The sequence below is a fragment of the Diorhabda sublineata genome, chromosome 1, assembly GCF_026230105.1.
Source record: "Diorhabda sublineata isolate icDioSubl1.1 chromosome 1, icDioSubl1.1, whole genome shotgun sequence".
Classification (NCBI taxonomy): domain Eukaryota; kingdom Metazoa; phylum Arthropoda; class Insecta; order Coleoptera; family Chrysomelidae; genus Diorhabda; species Diorhabda sublineata.
This window is the reverse complement of record NC_079474.1, coordinates 17584908-17603799: the sequence shown is the minus strand read 5'-3', so window position 1 is coordinate 17603799 and position 18892 is coordinate 17584908. Positions and strand designations below refer to the sequence as shown.

The 18892-nt window shown below is 32.1% G+C and overlaps 2 protein-coding genes across 3 annotated transcripts in view; one reads left to right on the top strand and one right to left on the bottom strand.

Moving 5' to 3' along the window:
- Positions 1–16750, bottom strand: part of LOC130441220 (small G protein signaling modulator 1-like) — a 28862-nt gene extending 12112 nt beyond the window's left edge. Inside the window, exons 1-6 of the mRNA XM_056774798.1 lie at positions 16542–16750; positions 11972–12118; positions 11680–11911; positions 3286–3490; positions 2988–3232; positions 2130–2225 (exon numbers count right to left, since the gene is read on the bottom strand). Of these exons, the coding sequence (XP_056630776.1) occupies positions 2130–2225; positions 2988–3232; positions 3286–3490; positions 11680–11911; positions 11972–12118; positions 16542–16554 (938 nt within the window). The 5' untranslated portion in view covers positions 16555–16750. The remainder of the gene's footprint in view (positions 1–2129; positions 2226–2987; positions 3233–3285; positions 3491–11679; positions 11912–11971; positions 12119–16541) is intronic.
- Positions 16751–17704: 954 nt separating this feature from the next.
- On the top strand, positions 17705–18883 carry LOC130441326 (retinal rod rhodopsin-sensitive cGMP 3',5'-cyclic phosphodiesterase subunit delta). Of its 2 annotated transcripts, none has more exons than XM_056774952.1 (4): positions 17705–17799; positions 18103–18152; positions 18344–18664; positions 18714–18870. In XM_056774952.1, the coding sequence occupies exons 1-4, from the start codon at positions 17755–17757 to the stop codon at positions 18793–18795; spliced, it is 498 nt and encodes a 165-aa protein (XP_056630930.1). In that variant the 5' UTR covers positions 17705–17754; the 3' UTR covers positions 18796–18870. The 2 variants fall into 2 exon arrangements, with proteins under 2 accessions (XP_056630930.1, XP_056630937.1); XM_056774959.1 differs by lacking the exon at positions 17705–17799 and adding an exon at positions 17816–17993 and having other exon boundaries at positions 18714–18883.
- Positions 18884–18892: the final 9 nt, after the last annotated feature.

The window sequence follows — 18892 nt, the reverse complement described above, 5'->3', positions numbered from 1 at the left end:
CAGCATATATGATTATTCAAGAATTCCTCAGACTTGCTACCTAAACGACAGCCTTGATTACGAAGATGTTCAACGGCGTATATGATTATTCAAAAATTCCTCAGATTGCTTGATATAAAAACGACAGCCTTGATCACGAAGATGTTCAACAGCATATATGATTATTCAAGAATTCCTCAGACTGCTTGATATCAAAACGACAGCCTTGATCACGAAGATGTTCAACAGCTTATATGATTATTCAAGAATTCCTCAAACTGCTTGATATCAAAACAACAGCCTTGATCACGAAGATGTTCAACAGCATATATGATTATTCAAGAATTCCTCAGACTGCTTGATATAAAAACGACAGCCTTGATTACGAAGATGTTCAACAGCATATATGATTATTCAAGAATTCCTCAGACTGCTTGATATAAAAACGACAGCCTTGATTACGAAGATGTTCAACAGCATATTTGATTATTCTAGAATTCCTCAGACGGCTTGATATCAAAACGACAGCCTTGATCACGAAGATGTTCAACAGCTTATATGATTATTCAAGAATTCCTCAGACTGCTTGATATCAAAACGACAGCCTTGATCACGAAGATGTTCAACAGCATATATGATTATTCAAGAATTCCTCAGACTGCTTGATATCAAAACGACAGCCTTGATCACGAAGATGTTCAACAGCTTATATGATTATTCAAGAATTCCTCAAACTGCTTGATATCAAAACAACAGCCTTGATCACGAAGATGTTCAACAGCATATATGATTATTCAAGAATTCCTCAGACTGCTTGATATCAAAACGACAGCCTTGATCACGAAGATGTTCAACAGCTTATATGATTATTCAAGAATTCCTCAAACTGCTTGATATCAAAACAACAGCCTTGATCACGAAGATGTTCAACAGCATATATGATTATTCAAGAATTCCTCAGACTGCTTGATATCAAAACGACAGCCTTGATCACGAAGATGTTCAACGGCATATATTATTATTCAAGAATTCCTCAGATTTCTGGATACCAAAACGGCTACGAAATGATTAGAAATGTTGCGGGAGTGTCTTGGGAATCTTTTGTTTGTCGGGTAGTGTCAGTCCCTTATCGACTAAACCCTAAACCACATTGCTTCGTTGCAAAGGCTCTCTTTCTCTTTAGTTTCTATTAGAGCCCGTATCGCTTCATAGGTGTACCTACTTCCAGGATTCTCCTGATTCTATAAAACATTCCATCACGTTAGAAATATTGAAACTTCGTCTACGTTTCTGGGTATACAAGTTTCTCACTTCTTTCCATCTGAAGCAGTGGAATAATGTTTGATCTGCAGCGTTTTCTGCAGAATGTGCATTTAGGAGCGTTTGATCTTCGCTTGGTATTCGAAAGCATCCATGGTTTGGCAATCTACTTTATCGCATACACAAGTATTTAAGTGTATTTCACACGTCTCCCAAAATACTGAAGTCACAACCTTCTCAACTCAATGTTATACCGTTCGGATGTGGTTCACCGGCTTCAGTCCACTCAGATTATGATCGTTTTAATTCCGGAGTGAAGAGATGGATCCATGTTTCATCCATTGTCACATATCGACGCAAAAACTTTGATTTATTACGTGTAAACGTAGCCAAACACTGCTCTGAATCATTAACACGTTATTGTTTTTTATTGACTGTGAGTAAACGCAGTATTCACTTTGAAAAAGGTTTCTTATGGTTAAATGTTCATGCATAATTGTAAACGCCAATTTACTATTAGATTTAACAAATTTGTGGACTTTTTTTTTGTTTTCTGGAGGAACCACCTCAATTGAACGACCAGAACCTTCAACATAATCGGTGTTTCTACGACCACGTTTAAATTCGACAAACCAATAACAAAATGGTTCTTTTCGATTGAGCAGAGTCCGGATAATACTTTTGAATCCTTTACTGAGCTTCTACAGTATTTTTATTCATCAAGAAGCAATCATGAATCATCAATTGTTTTGAAAATACCAAAAGTAGCTTTACTTAAATGACTGACACAATGGTAGCGCCATCTGTATGTCAGTCACACGACTTATTGAGTGATGTATTAGTTTAAGAACTAGTCAGAATCTTCTAAATATTTATGAATGTGTTTATACCTTTTGTCATAGGCTTCTTCGACAAAACCATTCATTAGTTGATTGGGCGTCCATTTAATAGCTAATCCTGACGCCATTTGATGCAAACTTAAATATCTGAAAATCAAATAAGTTTTTATAGAAAAAAATTTTGAAATTATAACTAAAATTATCTGTCAAACAAATAAATGGACATACAAGTTGCGTGCAAAACTATCCGGCCTAAGATTTTAGTTATTAACCATGTAAGGAAAAAAGGAAAATGAACAAAAAAAATGTATAATTATAATATAACTTTTTCATTATGTTATTGAATCATGTAACTAAACTTTTATATATAAGTACACTTCGCCAAAAAAGTATCCCATTACCCATAAAAAATTATCGTTAAAGGAATTTTATTATTGGTACAGTAGAAACTAACAAAAATACAAAAAAAACGATTGTTAATAATAAAATAATCAGCATTTATTCCATTATAAATTCTTGTATTTTAGATTTATTTTTATTGTATTTTGTGTTAACAAAGTTGTTTTTTGTTTTTAAAAAAAGAGTGTTTCAACGCGAAAGGACGTAATTTAAAAGAAATATCGATTAGTTTAAATTTCAGAAACTAATTAAAAGAAATGTTCTTTGGATTTTGGTTCTGATCAGTTTTTGTTCAGCATATATCGAAAATACACAGAAAGTGTAAACAGAAAAGTGAATTTAAGGTTTGGCAACTACACCTGCAGACAATAGATATTTTAGACTGCAAGCTTTACGAAGAAAACGTAGACAGCTTCAACAAGAATTAGCTGAAACTTAACATGTTAGAGTAAATTCACAAACTGCGAGAAACGTTTTGGCGGAGTGTACAACTAAGTTAAAACTATTTACCCGGGTATAGGTTTCAATAAATCCGAATTTACGGGTAAAACTAATACGTTGTTTTTCCCAAAAAGTAAAGTAGCTTTCGAATTTTGATGTAGAGTTTCCACGTAATCTTTGGCTATCTGTTGAGTGGCGGACCGATTAGTAATAACATCTTCAGAGCTGGTATTCAAGGACCTTCTAAAATTCAGTATCGGTCTACGAACTGAAGGCGGTGTTGAATGAGCACTAGAAATTCTATGTCGCTGTACCTATAATTAACATTTTCAAAAATTTTATTATTATTATTATCACGGGTGTTTACTAATTCGTCAGCTGGCGGATCCGTCCAATAGTGGTCGTGGTTCTTCATTCTGGAGTAGTCCAAAGCGCAAGGACCCATCATTAATGAACTTAGAATTGTTCCGTATTCTGGATCTGCTACTAAAGCGTCTTTATCGTAATACTTTTGAGCGTTTGATACTAAGTAATCTATTATTTTGGCTAGCTGTTTGTCAAATAGGGCTAATCTACAAATTGGTAACGAAAATTCTATTAAAAAATGACGAACCTCGAATAGTGACTTTTTTAGATAATAACCAAAACCTTGTCACACTAAACTGTTGACTGTTGACTTTTTTAGGTGAATTCAAGAAATTCGTAAGAATTTTTCAGTTTTTCGTTAATGGATTGTTGTTTAAATTTGATTCTTAAAAAAAACTATAAAACACAGGATGTCACCAAATTTTTTAGAAGTTGCTAGAGTTTATGTTGCTTGAAATTTCCAGAAATAGGTTATTAGGTTCTCCAAAATTTGCTCGAATATTTAGGACGTCAAGAAAGAAATTTTTCCATAAAATTACTGGGATTTCTCTAAATATATATTTTATTTTCCATAAAATACGGAATGTCAACAAACTGAATAAATTGCTTTAAATTTCTAGAAAAACCTTGGAAATCATCTAAATTGTTGCTAAAGGTTTCCAGAAAAATGTTAAATATTTGAGGAATTTGAGGAAAATTATTAGAAATCCCAAAAATTGTTTGAATCTTCGAGGAAAACTCTGAACTTTTGAGAAATTTCTAGAAAAATTGCTAAAGCTCTCTCATTTAAACCCAAAATATCTCCAACAATTTGAGAAAATACAGCTAAAAATTAAAATTTTCCAAAAATTTCGAAGAAACCGTCTGAAAATTATTGAATTTCACAAAAATTACTTTACAAAAATTTCCAGAAAAACTCAGGTTGTTATCAATATTCCTACTTAAATACAGAGATTTGGAGAAATTGTTACCAAAATGTTCCAAAACAGTTATTAGACATCGAGATATTTCTCTAATTTCATAGAAACTATGAAAAAAATTGTTTTGTTTAAAATATGACCGGATTTTCGGGAAACTGCTACCAAGTTATCAAGGATTTTTTTTTCTAATTTTGTAGAAGCTGTAAGAAAATCATTATATTTCCAAAAATTTTCCAGAAAACCCAAGATTTCACAGGACTTTTGAGAAACGGGAACTAAAATTTTCAAAAAGTTTCAAATATTTGAGAAGTTTGTATAATTTCATGGAAACCATCGGAAAATTATTGGATTCCAAAATTTGCTTAAATTTTTAAAAAAAACCGAGGATATTACCGAATTGTTACTGAAATATTTCCAAAAGTTATTAAATCGTCCAGGATTAGTTTCTATTTTTAAAGAAACCATCAGACCATGAATAGATTTATAGAAATTTGTTTAAATTTCCCTAAAAAATCCACAATATAACCGGACTTTCGAGAAACTGATACTAAAATTTTCCAAAAAATCCAAATCTTGTTATCTTATTCATTTAATTTGCGAGATATTGCACGAATTTTAAAAAAATTGTACCCAAATTTTGAGAAATCACAAGAAATTTCCAGTCAAACCCAGAATGTATCCAAACTTTAGTTTTGGAGACAATGATCGTCTTTTCCAGAAATTGTCACAAAGTTATTAGGTTTTCCAAAAATGCTCTAATTTTACGAAAAACTCGAACCCAACTTTTGAGAAATTACAAGAATTTTCCAGTCGAACCCAGAATGTATCCAAATTTTAGAAAAATTCATTATGTTCTCCGATTTTGGAGATAATGATCGTGTTTTCCAGAAACTGTCTCAAAGTTATTAGGTTTTCCAAAAATGCTCTAATTTTACGAAAAACTCGGACCCAACTTTTGAAAAATTGCGAGAATTTTCCAGTCAAACCCAGAATGTATCCAAATTTTAGAAAAATTCATTATGTTCTCCGATTTTGGAGATAATGATCGTGTTTTCCAGAAACTGTCACAAAGTTATTAGGTTTTCCAAAAATGCTCTAATTTTACGAAAAACTCGGACCCAACTTTTGAAAAATTGCGAGAATTTTCCCGTCAAACCCAGAATGTATCCAAATTTTAGAAAAATTCATTATGTTCTCCGATTTTGGAGATAATGAGCGTGTTTTCCAGAAACTGTCTCAAAGTTATTAGGTTTTCCAAAAATGCTCTAATTTTACGAAAAACTCGGACCCAACTTTTGAAAAATTGCGAGAATTTTCCAGTCAAACCCAGAATGTATCCAAATTTTAGAAAAATTCATTATGTTCTCCGATTTTGGAGATAATGATCGTGTTTTCGAGAAACTGTCTCAAAGTTATTAGGTTTTCCAAAAATGCTCTAATTTTACGAAAAACTCGGACCCAAATTTTGAAAATTGCGAGAATTTTCCAGTCAAACCCAGAATGTATCCAAATTTTAGAAAAATTCATTATGTTCTCCGATTTTGGAGATAATGATCGTGATTTCCAGAAACTGTCTCAAAGTTATTAGGTTTTCCAAAAATGCTCTAATTTTACGAAAAACTCGGACCCAACTTTTGAAAAATTGCGAGAATTTTCCCGTCAAACCCAGAATGTATCCAAATTTTAGAAAAATTCATTATGTTCTCCGATTTTGGAGATAATGAGCGTGTTTTCCAGAAACTGTCTCAAAGTTATTAGGTTTTCCAAAAATGCTCTAATTTTACGAAAAACTCGGACCCAACTTTTGAAAAATTGCGAGAATTTGCCAGTCAAACCCAGAATGTATCCAAATTTTAGAAAAATTCATTATGTTCTCCGATTTTGGAGATAATGAGCGTGTTTTCCAGAAACTGTCTCAAAGTTATTAGGTTTTCCAAAAATGCTCTAATTTTACGAAAAACTCGGACCCAACTTTTGAGAAATTGCGAGAATTTTCCAGTCAAACCCAGAATGTATCCAAATTTTAGAAAAATTCATTAAGTTCTCCGATTTTGGAGATAATGAGCGTGTTTTCTAGAAACTGTCTCAAAGTTATTAGGTTTTCCAAAAATGCTCTAATTTTACGAAAAACTCGGACCCAACTTTTGAGAAATTGTGAGAATTTTCCAGTCAAACCCAGAATGTATCCAAATTTTAGAAAAATTCATTATGTTCTCCGTTTTTGGAGATAATGAGCGTGTTTTCCAGAAACTGTCACAAAGTTATTAGGTTTTCCAAAAATGCTCTAATTTTAGGAAAACTCGGACCCAACTTTTGAGAAATTGCGAGAATTTTCCAGTCAAACCCAGAATGTATCCAAATTTTAGAAAAATTCATTATGTTCTCCGATTTTGGAGATAATGATCGTGTTTTCGAGAAACTGTCTCAAAGTTATTAGGTTTTCCAAAAATGCTCTAATTTTACGAAAAACTCGGACCCAAATTTTGAAAATTGCGAGAATTTTCCAGTCAAACCCAGAATGTATCCAAATTTTAGAAAAATTCATTATGTTCTCCGATTTTGGAGATAATGATCGTGATTTCCAGAAACTGTCTCAAAGTTATTAGGTTTTCCAAAAATGCTCTAATTTTACGAAAAACTCGGACCCAACTTTTGAGAAATTGCGAGAATTTTCCAGTCAAACCCAGAATGTATCCAAATTTTAGAAAAATTCATTATGTTCTCCGATTTTGGAGATAATGATCGTGTTTTCGAGAAACTGTCTCAAAGTTATTAGGTTTTCCAAAAATGCTCTAATTTTACGAAAAACTCGGACCCAACTTTTGAGAAATTGCGAGAATTTTCCAGTCAAACCCAGAATGTATCCAAATTTTAGAAAAATTCATTATGTTCTCCGATTTTGGAGATAATGATCGTGATTTCCAGAAACTGTCTCAAAGTTATTAGGTTTTCCAAAAATGCTCTAATTTTACGAAAAACTCGGACCCAACTTTTGAGAAATTGCGAGAATTTTCCAGTCAAACCCAGAATGTATCCAAATTTTAGAAAAATTCATTATGTTCTCCGTTTTTGGAGATAATGAGCGTGTTTTCCAGAAACTGTCTCAAAGTTATTAGGTTTTACAAAAATGCTCTAATTTTACGAAAAACTAGGACCCAACTTTTGAGAAATTGCGAGAATTTTCCAGTCAAACTCAGAATGTATCCAAATTTTAGAAAAATTCATTATGTTCTCCGATTTTGGAGATAATGAGCGTGTTTTCCAGAAACTGTCTCAAAGTTATTAGGTTTTCCAAAAATGCTCTAATTTTACGAAAAACTCGGACCCAACTTTTGAAAAATTGCGAGAATTTTCCAGTCAAACCCAGAATGTATCCAAATTTTAGAAAAATTCATTATGTTCTCCGATTTTGGAGATAATGATCGTGTTTTCGAGAAACTGTCTCAAAGTTATTAGGTTTTCCAAAAATGCTCTAATTTTACGAAAAACTCGGACCCAAATTTTGAAAATTGCGAGAATTTTCCAGTCAAACCCAGAATGTATCCAAATTTTAGAAAAATTCATTATGTTCTCCGATTTTGGAGATAATGATCGTGATTTCCAGAAACTGTCTCAAAGTTATTAGGTTTTCCAAAAATGCTCTAATTTTACGAAAAACTCGGACCCAACTTTTGAAAAATTGCGAGAATTTTCCCGTCAAACCCAGAATGTATCCAAATTTTAGAAAAATTCATTATGTTCTCCGATTTTGGAGATAATGAGCGTGTTTTCCAGAAACTGTCTCAAAGTTATTAGGTTTTCCAAAAATGCTCTAATTTTACGAAAAACTCGGACCCAACTTTTGAAAAATTGCGAGAATTTGCCAGTCAAACCCAGAATGTATCCAAATTTTAGAAAAATTCATTATGTTCTCCGATTTTGGAGATAATGAGCGTGTTTTCCAGAAACTGTCTCAAAGTTATTAGGTTTTCCAAAAATGCTCTAATTTTACGAAAAACTCGGACCCAACTTTTGAGAAATTGCGAGAATTTTCCAGTCAAACCCAGAATGTATCCAAATTTTAGAAAAATTCATTATGTTCTCCGATTTTGGAGATAATGAGCGTGTTTTCTAGAAACTGTCTCAAAGTTATTAGGTTTTCCAAAAATGCTCTAATTTTACGAAAAACTCGGACCCAACTTTTGAGAAATTGCGAGAATTTTCCAGTCAAACCCAGAATGTATCCAAATTTTAGAAAAATTCATTATGTTCTCCGTTTTTGGAGATAATGAGCGTGTTTTCCAGAAACTGTCACAAAGTTATTAGGTTTTCCAAAAATGCTCTAATTTTACGAAAAACTCGGACCCAACTTTTGAGAAATTGCGAGAATTTTCCAGTCAAACCCAGAATGTATCCAAATTTTAGAAAAATTCATTATGTTCTCCGATTTTGGAGATAATGATCGTGATTTCCAGAAACTGTCTCAAAGTTATTAGGTTTTCCAAAAATGCTCTAATTTTACGAAAAACTCGGACCCAACTTTTGAGAAATTGCGAGAATTTTCCAGTCAAACCCAGAATGTATCCAAATTTTAGAAAAATTCATTATGTTCTCCGTTTTTGGAGATAATGAGCGTGTTTTCCAGAAACTGTCACAAAGTTATTAGGTTTTCCAGAAATGCTCTAATTTTACGAAAAACTCGGACCCAACTTTTGAGAAATTGCGAGAATTTTCCAGTCAAACCCAGAATGTATCCAAATTTTAGAAAAATTCATTATGTTCTTCGATTTTGGAGATAATGAGCGTGGTTTCCAGAAACTGTCTCAAAGTTATTAGGATTTCCAAAAATGCTCTAATTTTACGAAAAACTCGGACCCAACTTTTGAGAAATTGCGAGAATTTTCCAGTCAAACCCAGAATGTATCCAAATTTTAGAAAAATTCATTATGTTCTCCGATTTTGGAGATAATGATCGTGTTTTCCAGAAACTGTCTCGAAGTTATTAGGTTTTCCAAAAATGCACTAATTTTACGAAAAACTCGGACCCAACTTTTGAGAAATTGCGAGAATTTTCCAGTCAAACCCAGAATGTATCCAAATTTTAGAAAAATTCATTATGTTCTCCGATTTTGGAGATAATGAGCGTGTTTTCCAGAAACTGTCTCAAAGTTATTAGGTTTTCCAAAAATGCTCTAATTTTAGGAAAACTCGGACCCAACTTTTGAGAAATTGCGAGAATTTTCCAGTCAAACCCAGAATGTATCCAAATTTTAGAAAAATTCATTATGTTCTCCGATTTTGGAGATAATGATCGTGTTTTCGAGAAACTGTCTCAAAGTTATTAGGTTTTCCAAAAATGCTCTAATTTTACGAAAAACTCGGACCCAAATTTTGAAAATTGCGAGAATTTTCCAGTCAAACCCAGAATGTATCCAAATTTTAGAAAAATTCATTATGTTCTCCGATTTTGGAGATAATGATCGTGTTTTCCAGAAACTGTCTCAAAGTTATTAGGTTTTCCAAAAATGGTCTAATTTTACGAAAAACTCGGACCCAACTTTTGAGAAATTGCGAGAATTTTCCAGTCAAACCCAGAATGTATCCAAATTTTAGAAAAATTCATTATTTTCTCCGATTTTGGAGATAATGAGCGTGTTTTCCAGAAACTGTCTCAAAGTTATTAGGTTTTCCAAAAATGCTCTAATTTTACGATAAACTCGGATCCAACTTTTGAAAAATTGCGAGAATTTTCCAGTCAAACCCAGAATGTATCCAAATTTTAGAAAAATTCATTATGTTCTCCGATTTTGGAGATAATGAGCGTGTTTTCCAGAAACTGTCTCAAAGTTATTAGGTTTTCCAAAAATGGTCTAATTTTACGAAAAACTCGGACCCAACTTTTGAGAAATTGCGAGAATTTTCCAGTCAAACCCAGAATGTATCCAAATTTTAGAAAAATTCATTATGCTCTCCGATTTTGGAGATAATGAGCGTGTTTTCCAGAAACTGTCACAAAGTTATTAGGTTTTCCAGAAATGCTCTAATTTTACGAAAAACTTGGACCCAACTTTTGAGAAATTGCGAGAATTTTCCAGTCAAACCCAGAATGTATCCAAATTTTAGAAAAATTCATTATGTTCTCCGATTTTGGAGATAATGAGCGTGTTTTCCAGAAACTGTCTCAAGGTTATTAGGTTTTCCAAAAATGCTCTAATTTTACGAAAAACTCGGACCCAACTTTTGAGAAATTGCGAGAATTTTCCAGTCAAACCCAGAATGTATCCAAATTTTAGAAAAATTCATTATGTTCTCCGATTTTGGAGATAATGATCGTGTTTTCGAGAAACTGTCTCAAAGTTATTAGGTTTTCCAAAAATGCTCTAATTTTACGAAAAACTCGGACCCAAATTTTGAAAATTGCGAGAATTTTCCAGTCAAACCCAGAATGTATCCAGATTTTAGAAAAATTCATTATGTTCTCCGATTTTGGAGATAATGATCGTGATTTCCAGAAACTGTCTCAAAGTTATTAGGTTTTCCAGAAATGCTCTAATTTTACGAAAAACTCGGACCCAACTTTTGAGAAATTGCGAGAATTTTCCAGTCAAACCCAGAATGTATCCAAATTTTAGAAAAATTCATTATGTTCTCCGATTTTGGAGATAATGAGCGTGTTTTCCAGAAACTGTCTCAAGGTTATTAGGTTTTCCAGAAATGCTCTAATTTTACGAAAAACTCGGACCCAACTTTTGAGAAATTGCGAGAATTTTCCAGTCAAACCCAGAATGTATCCAAATTTTAGAAAAATTCATTATGTTCTCCGATTTTGGAGATAATGATCGTGTTTTCGAGAAACTGTCTCAAAGTTATTAGGTTTTCCAAAAATGCTCTAATTTTACGAAAAACTCGGACCCAAATTTTGAAAATTGCGAGAATTTTCCAGTCAAACCCAGAATGTATCCAAATTATAGAAAAATTCATTATGTTCTCCGATTTTGGAGATAATGAGCGTGTTTTCCAGAAACTGTCTCAAGGTTATTAGGTTTTCCAGAAATGCTCTAATTTTACGAAAAACTCGGACCCAACTTTTGAGAAATTGCGAGAATTTTCCAGTCAAACCCAGAATGTATCCAAATTTTAGAAAAATTCATTATGTTCTCCGATTTTGGAGATAATGAGCGTGTTTTCCAGAAACTGTCTCAAGGTTATTAGGTTTTCCAGAAATGCTCTAATTTTACGAAAAACTCGGACCCAACTTTTGAGAAATTGCGAGAATTTTCCAGTCAAACCCAGAATGTATCCAAATTTTAGAAAAATTCATTATGTTCTCCGATTTTGGAGATAATGATCGTGTTTTCCAGAAACTGTCACAAAGTTATTAGGTTTTCCAAAAAATACTCTTATTTTACAGAAATATCTATCTACGAAGAAAATCTAGTATTTTATTGATCTGCCGTTCTTTTTATTCACAAAACTCCCCGTATAATTAATTTTACCTTATCCAGAGATACTTTGGCAGCGGATTACTAGGTAAAGAAGTATTTTTCTTCAAAGTTGGTTTGGTGACGCTATCGCTACTGCTAGAAGATCTCCTAGTTGGATCTGCGTTTTCCAATTCTTCAACTTTCTTAGATATCTTAGCCGCTTCAGGGCTGTGCTTGGCTATTTTGTGTAAAAGAGCCGTTGTCGAAGAAGTCTTGAACAAACCAAGAGCTCTTCTTCTTAAACCTAAAACGCATACATATAGATTGTATTAACAATCGATCAAATCATTCCTAGTAAAACTACCCTGTGATAGGCAGGCCTCTACAGCTCCACACAACGACGTTACACAGCCGCTTTCTTCGTGGACGAATTTCTTAGTGACTGATTCTTCCATTAATTGCTTCACCTCTTTTTTCACTATCGCTATCAGTCGCTCCTTATAGTCTTTTTCTTAAAAAAAATAGTGTATTGTGCAACAAAAACATAAAAATAAAAATTAAGTTCCATTACTTTTATTATTTCTATTATTACTTTGTAAAAGTACTTTTCTCACGAGTATGGAAGTTTGTGGAAAGAGCCTGACCTTTGTATGGATGGAAGTTTTCTTTAAAAAAACTTGCAATTGTTTTGTCCATACTACCGAATTTGTTAATGCCAACTACCTGTGCTGGTAATTTAAAAAGAAACGTGTTCTGGCAAATCAATCGGTCGAAGAGCAGCATATTTTTTATATATCTGATGAAATTATCCCCTTTTTTGTTTACGTGTTATCTAATTTCACTTAGCTTAATTTAAATCCTCTTAAATTATTATTACGTTAAAAGTTAGTTTTTCAACAATGTTCATAGATAAATTTTGGATCAAATTGAAAAATGAATATCTATTTCTATACGAGAAAGCAATGAAAATGTTAGTCCCCTTCGCAACTATATATTTATGTACATCGGGATTTTCATCTATGACGTCAATAAAAAATAAATTTAGAAATCGGCTTTTGGTTATTTCACCGCTCCGACTGCAGCAGCAATTTTCTCATTAACAATATTTTCATAAGCAATAAGTTTGTGATTATTTTTATAATTTCTGATTTTTTGTTCAATTTTTTCTTAAGAGTTTGTTCCCATTGATTTAATTTTTTGGTAATCGTAAAAATGATATTTTTGTTGTGTTCCTACATCCATGAGTTCGTGATTTTTGTATAATTTTCTGTCATTTTTGTTAAAGGTTTATGTACTTACTTATTATTATATGTATGTATAATTATATATCTTTACTTTTAAATATTACGGTAGACAAATGATAATAAAAATGTTACAATTAACTTACGTAGTAGTTCTTTATAAATACTTTGTCGTTAAAAAAATATCACTGGTCCGCAATTTTTTTTAACAAAGCCACTGGTACTAGGGCCAAAAAAGGTTGAGAAACGTTGCTCTAAATTATCTAAATATTAAAATTTTACAAAAAAATTCTGATTATTGAGTTCCAAGCGGACACACTACCATCAACTGCACCATTGACCGTTGATTTAAATATATTGGTTAAAAGTACCAATATCTATCTAACATAAATTGAAATAGAATTTTCAATGGTTATTTGATTCTTTATAACCACTAATTAGAAAAATTGTTGAGAATTGATCAAATTGACAGCTGACCCGACCTAACCCAACCTTGATCCTTACCACACACTATTTTGTTTCATATAGAGTCAAAGTTGGTAACCATGTTCATGTAAATTTTTAATTTAGTCAAGTTGGCAGGCGATAAGCACTTTTTGATATGTTGACGCGACACAGAAATTGCGAAATAAAATGGCGACAGGCAATTTGTAATCTCAAGAATTGTTAAGTATTGAGCAACAATCCGGCGATTGTTTAGCAATCAAAACAAATATTGTCAAACGATTCAAAAGGTATGTTCATTTCGTATAAAATTAAGCTTTATTTTTGTATTCAAATCTTGTCGTCACATGCCAAAACTTTGTTTATTAAATTTTTTTCACAGAATTGTAAATAAACAAATAAGTTGCTTTTATATAAAGTTCTGAATATTTGTCCTATTAAAATTGTAAAAGTTAGATACTGATTTTTGTGTACATTGTCAGGTACTTTTTGAAACTCTGTTCAATAAACATTTTGTCAAATTTGGACTTCATCATTTCTCAACAAAGAACCCAAACCCACTGAAAATAACAACAAAAATCTGTTAATTCAAGGAAAAAATAAAATTTTTCTTTTATTGGTAAATATTCCTTATCTGGAGCTTCTTTCAAAATCTCTGCAATTGATCTGCTGTCAATATGTTTGATTTTTTGGAGACGTAATTGTTGGAATTTTTTTTTCAAAAGTGAATGTAATTTCTGATACATGGATATATCAATATCAAAATTTTTTTTACTGATAGTACTTCGCAACATTGAATATTGTGACCAAAGTGTAAATGTCTTTAAAGTTTTCGACAACTCTTCAAAGTATACCAAAAATACAGTTTCCGAAAAAGATATTTTTTTTTGTATTTCTTCTCCATTCCATATATTTCTCGTACGATAATTCATATTTTGGCACAAGTGCGATTTTCATGGCGCATAGATTTGACTACGCCATTTTATAAATCGACCCAAAATAAGTCGAAAATAAAGAATAAAATTTTTCGATATCTCGCTTCGTTTTCGAGATATCGATACTTGAAGTTGGAAAAATTTATTTTTATTTAATATTTGTATATATTAACCTAACCTAACATAACCTAGCCTTACCTAACCTAACCTAACCTTTCCGTGGTACACTTTGAGTGTAAAAAGTTCAAAAATCGTAAATTTTATACAGCCAAAATTACCTAAAAAAATTTTCTTCGCGTGAGGATTATTTTAGTTTTATTTTATTATTTTTTTTCTTATGGGGAACTATGGAAAACAACCGACAATTCTTAATGAAAAACATCAAATTATTCATGTATTTATCGCATGTTGAATTATATTCATCACAGAGTGATGAAACTTATCAAAAATGACTCATTTTGTTATAAAAATCTGTTTTTTCAATATAATTTTGGAGTATCAGGGCAAATAATATGAAAATTAAATAAAAAATCTTTTGTTTATCGAATTACAAGATTCATATTCAATTTGAAGTTATAAAATATTCATTTGAAACAAAGTATTGAACTCCATCTGTTCTATAAAGCGAATTTTGAACTAACGTTTGATTATAACTTAAGTTCCGATATCTCGAAAACAAAGCAAGATATCAAAAAATTTCGTTCTTCATTTTCGATTTATTTTGACCTAATTAAGCTGTTAAATCGCGGCGCCACGGAAATCGTATTCTCGCCCATATTTTTTTCGTGAAATTTCCGGCAATAAATCCAAAGTTATTTCTACTGCTTTTTTCGATATTTCTGGAGGAGTATTATTAAAATCGTCACTACTGTCAGTATCCGTATTATTTATTATAAATTAACCTACTAAAATAATATTTAATGTAAATTACTATTTTTATAAATACACGAATGAAAACTACCTTAAGAATTTGAAAAACTTTTATAATCTGACAGTTCTGTCAACCATTTAAAATTGACAATACCAACTAAGTCTTCATCGATTTTTGTTAATTCTCTTTAATCTTTATATTCTTTCTTTTATCAAAAACTCATACTACAGTATTAAGTCAAAATACTAGAGTTGTTTTTATTTCAAATTTCCCACCGCACACACTTCACTGGCCATTAAAACAGGTCATTTCCTGTTGAGATACAGTCATTTAAACATGGCTGTCGCTATTGACTATCCCGCCAACTATTAATTACGAATTTTTATTTGTTTTTTATACGCAAGAGGGAATACCATAGCGAAACATCATAAATTTAAATTTGGACGAACTGATGTTCATGATGAAGGGCCAAGGACGCAAGTCTGTCGTTACAGATGATCACCATATTTGATTTATCGATGCAACTTCCGGAAGTTTCAATATCGTAACCGAACAGTTGTTGACAACCACAAAACTCGCCGAATGGATGTAGCTTTGTAGTTTACACTACTGATGGGAAAATTTATTGTGACAGGTGATGAGACATGGATTCTGTATGACAAGCCTGAAACTATACGACAATCACAACAATAGGTGCACACAAATTCTCCAACAAGACCCACAAAAGTGAAACAAACCTTCAACAGCCGTAAGAGTGTGGCAACTGTTTTTGAGGACCAAAAAGGTATGTTGCTTGTGGAGTTTATGTCTGTAACAACAATTAATGAAGATTCATATTGTAAAACTTTGCGACGCTTACAAAAAACTATACAAAACAATCAAAGAGGCATCTGAAATTGTTCTGACCCACGACAATGCACCACTTCTGTAGCCCAACGACTTCTTAATAATTTTTTTTACAGCCCTCGTATTTCAATTATACTAAATATTAACCTTATGATTTCAAATATTTTCCCCAACGTTCTCACTACGTTTGATGTCTGTCAACTCTGTTGAAATGTGTTAAATATCAAAATAATGCAATTTAGGTAAATATTTAGTATATTTGAAGCTCTTAATCAAAAAAATAAGAATCGAAATTTGTATTTGGAACTTTTTATTTACACCTTTTTCCGGCTTCGTCTTCTATAATAAACAACAAGAACTTTTGCGATTCATATTAAGATTGCTTAAACAAACTCCTTGTTAAAAACGAAATTAAAATAAAAGTAATAAAAATATTTTGTTCCTCAATAACAATGTTAAGAAATTATTGTACGAATTATCCGACGCACACATTTCCCCAATCATTTCAGAAGTAACTCCAATTGATATTTTCAACAAAATTCTCATGTATATCAACTCCATTTGTATTTATTTGCATTATTGGATATAAAAACTCACCGCTTTGTGACATTTTTAATAATAATTCACGAAACTCACTCTAGACTCTAAAATAATTACTATAAAACAATAAAAATACCGGAAGCAGTCGATAAGATTACCGGAACCTTATCTTATTAGAAGTTCGTAAGAAATAAGTTGATAATTAAATAATTTTTCCCTAAAACGCGACCATAATGTTTCCTTTACGTTCGTATACTTTGGAAAACAATCAATTATGGTACTTCTGCGCAACGAGAAGACAATACGAGCGGCAAAATTCAAATTTGCCGTCTCGACGCTTAGTACGTCCCTTAAAACCACACCCACGCTCCAGCTGAATATCAATGCTGGAAGAGGCTTCCATTTTACAATCGTGACTTAACTAAGAACCATAGAACAAATATTAGAAATAGAGGTAATTGAACAGCCAATCTTTATCTCTTTATAACAATTGTTAAAATAAAAACTTCAGCGATCCAATCAGAATAGATAGTGGTATAACAATGTTATTTCTCTCTCTATTAGCAATATAGATCAATCTATAACACAACAAAAAAACAGTTTGGTTCGTGGAGCTACTTTTTGCACCCATTATTTCAGTTTATACCTCACTACCCTCTTATAATTCACCACAATACCAATTCCGTAAAAGAAAATGTTCCTATATAGAGGCCATTCCTGAAAACTCCCCCCTCAAAAATAAACCTACGCTTCTCTCACTATCTCTATCAGCACTTCGGGTCCGCTTGAATATCGCTCTCTCTATCTTTAATATCAACTCTATGCGGGGTTTACGCATAGAAAAAATAGTAAGGACAGAGAGAGCGAGCTATGGGAGCTTGTCAAGTGGGCCCGAACTGCTGCTAGAGAGAGAACGTACATCGGTAAATCACTCTCTATTTCTCGAAATGACATTAAAGTTTCAAGTGGTAGGAGAGTCATCACAGTTTTGAATTCATTGATGAGTAGGAGGAGATAGAAAGAGGTAAACCGATACTCTGTCTTTCTTGTCCAATAGTACAATTCCACTTAGATGCCACTCCCTATTCTAATTGGACTGAAATAACGTCGAAGTTTTAAGTGGTAGGAATGACAAAAGATGAGAATTAAAAATTTTAAATGTATTGGTGAGTAGAGGGAGATAGAGAGCGGTAAGCCGATGATCTTTCTCTTTCATCCAATAGTATAATTTCAATTATTTGCTACCCTCTCTATTTTTAATATTTTCTCTATGGGTTTACGTAAGAAGTCAACCTTCATGTGTAAAAAATTGGATGTAAGTAAAAAAAGGCCAATAAATAGTAACTTTTTTAGTTTCAGTTGTGTATACCCTGATTATCATGGGATATGTTTATAGTTAGATATAAGATTATGTTTTACAAAAAATGTAATTTTTTATGAAATCAAATATTTTGATATCCGAACGCAATTACATGAAATAGATCAAAATTACGGCATTCTTCTAGATTGGTATGTCAACTCTAGAACATATTTTTCGGTTTTACCCATTTTATTTGATTAGTTTGTAATAGTTTGGCTTATTTTCATTGGGGAACCAATTTTTTATTATGAATTTAAGATGACTACGGAAGTTAAAAATCCTGACGACGTTTTAAAGGGTTTTCAAATGTAAGTAATATTTTCATATAATTAGTCACTTCAATAAGCTTCAATGTTTACCGAAGTAATTATTTTTTCTAATTAATGAATCCTGTAGAAGTTGAGTTTGAAAATAACATGTTGAGGTTAGATTTGTACTTGTTTTATCATTAATATGTTGGATAAAACCGAAAATTGCGGTATCTATCAATTTTTCGTAGAAACTGGATCTGTTTGAGAGACGCCGACGGCGGTAAAATATTTTGGCAAGGTTCGGACGATTTAAGTCACTCTGACATCGAACATGAAGCTCGAGTACCTAAAACAATCCTCAAATGTCGTGCAGTATCTCGAGAGTTTAATTTTAGCTCCAAAGAGCAAATGGAAAAATTCCGGTTGGAACAAAAAGTATTATTTAAAGGGAGATGTCTTGAAGAATGGTACTTCGAATTTGGTTTTGTTATGTCAGAGTCGACAAATACATGGCAATCTATTATGGAGGCCGCACCAGAATCACAGATGATGCCCGCCTCTGTTTTAAAGTAAGTATATCAATCATTTCTTCATTTACTTTAAGGAATTTTCTTTTAGTGGGAATATCGTTATTGAAACTAAGTTTTTCGATGACGATCGGTTAATAACTACTTCTAGAGTACGAGTTTTCTACGTTTAGCATATCTTGTATTATATTTGATTAAGTTGTGTATCGACTATTATTTACTTATCGTATTTAAGTATTTTAATAAACATTTTCATATCTAGATGTGTTT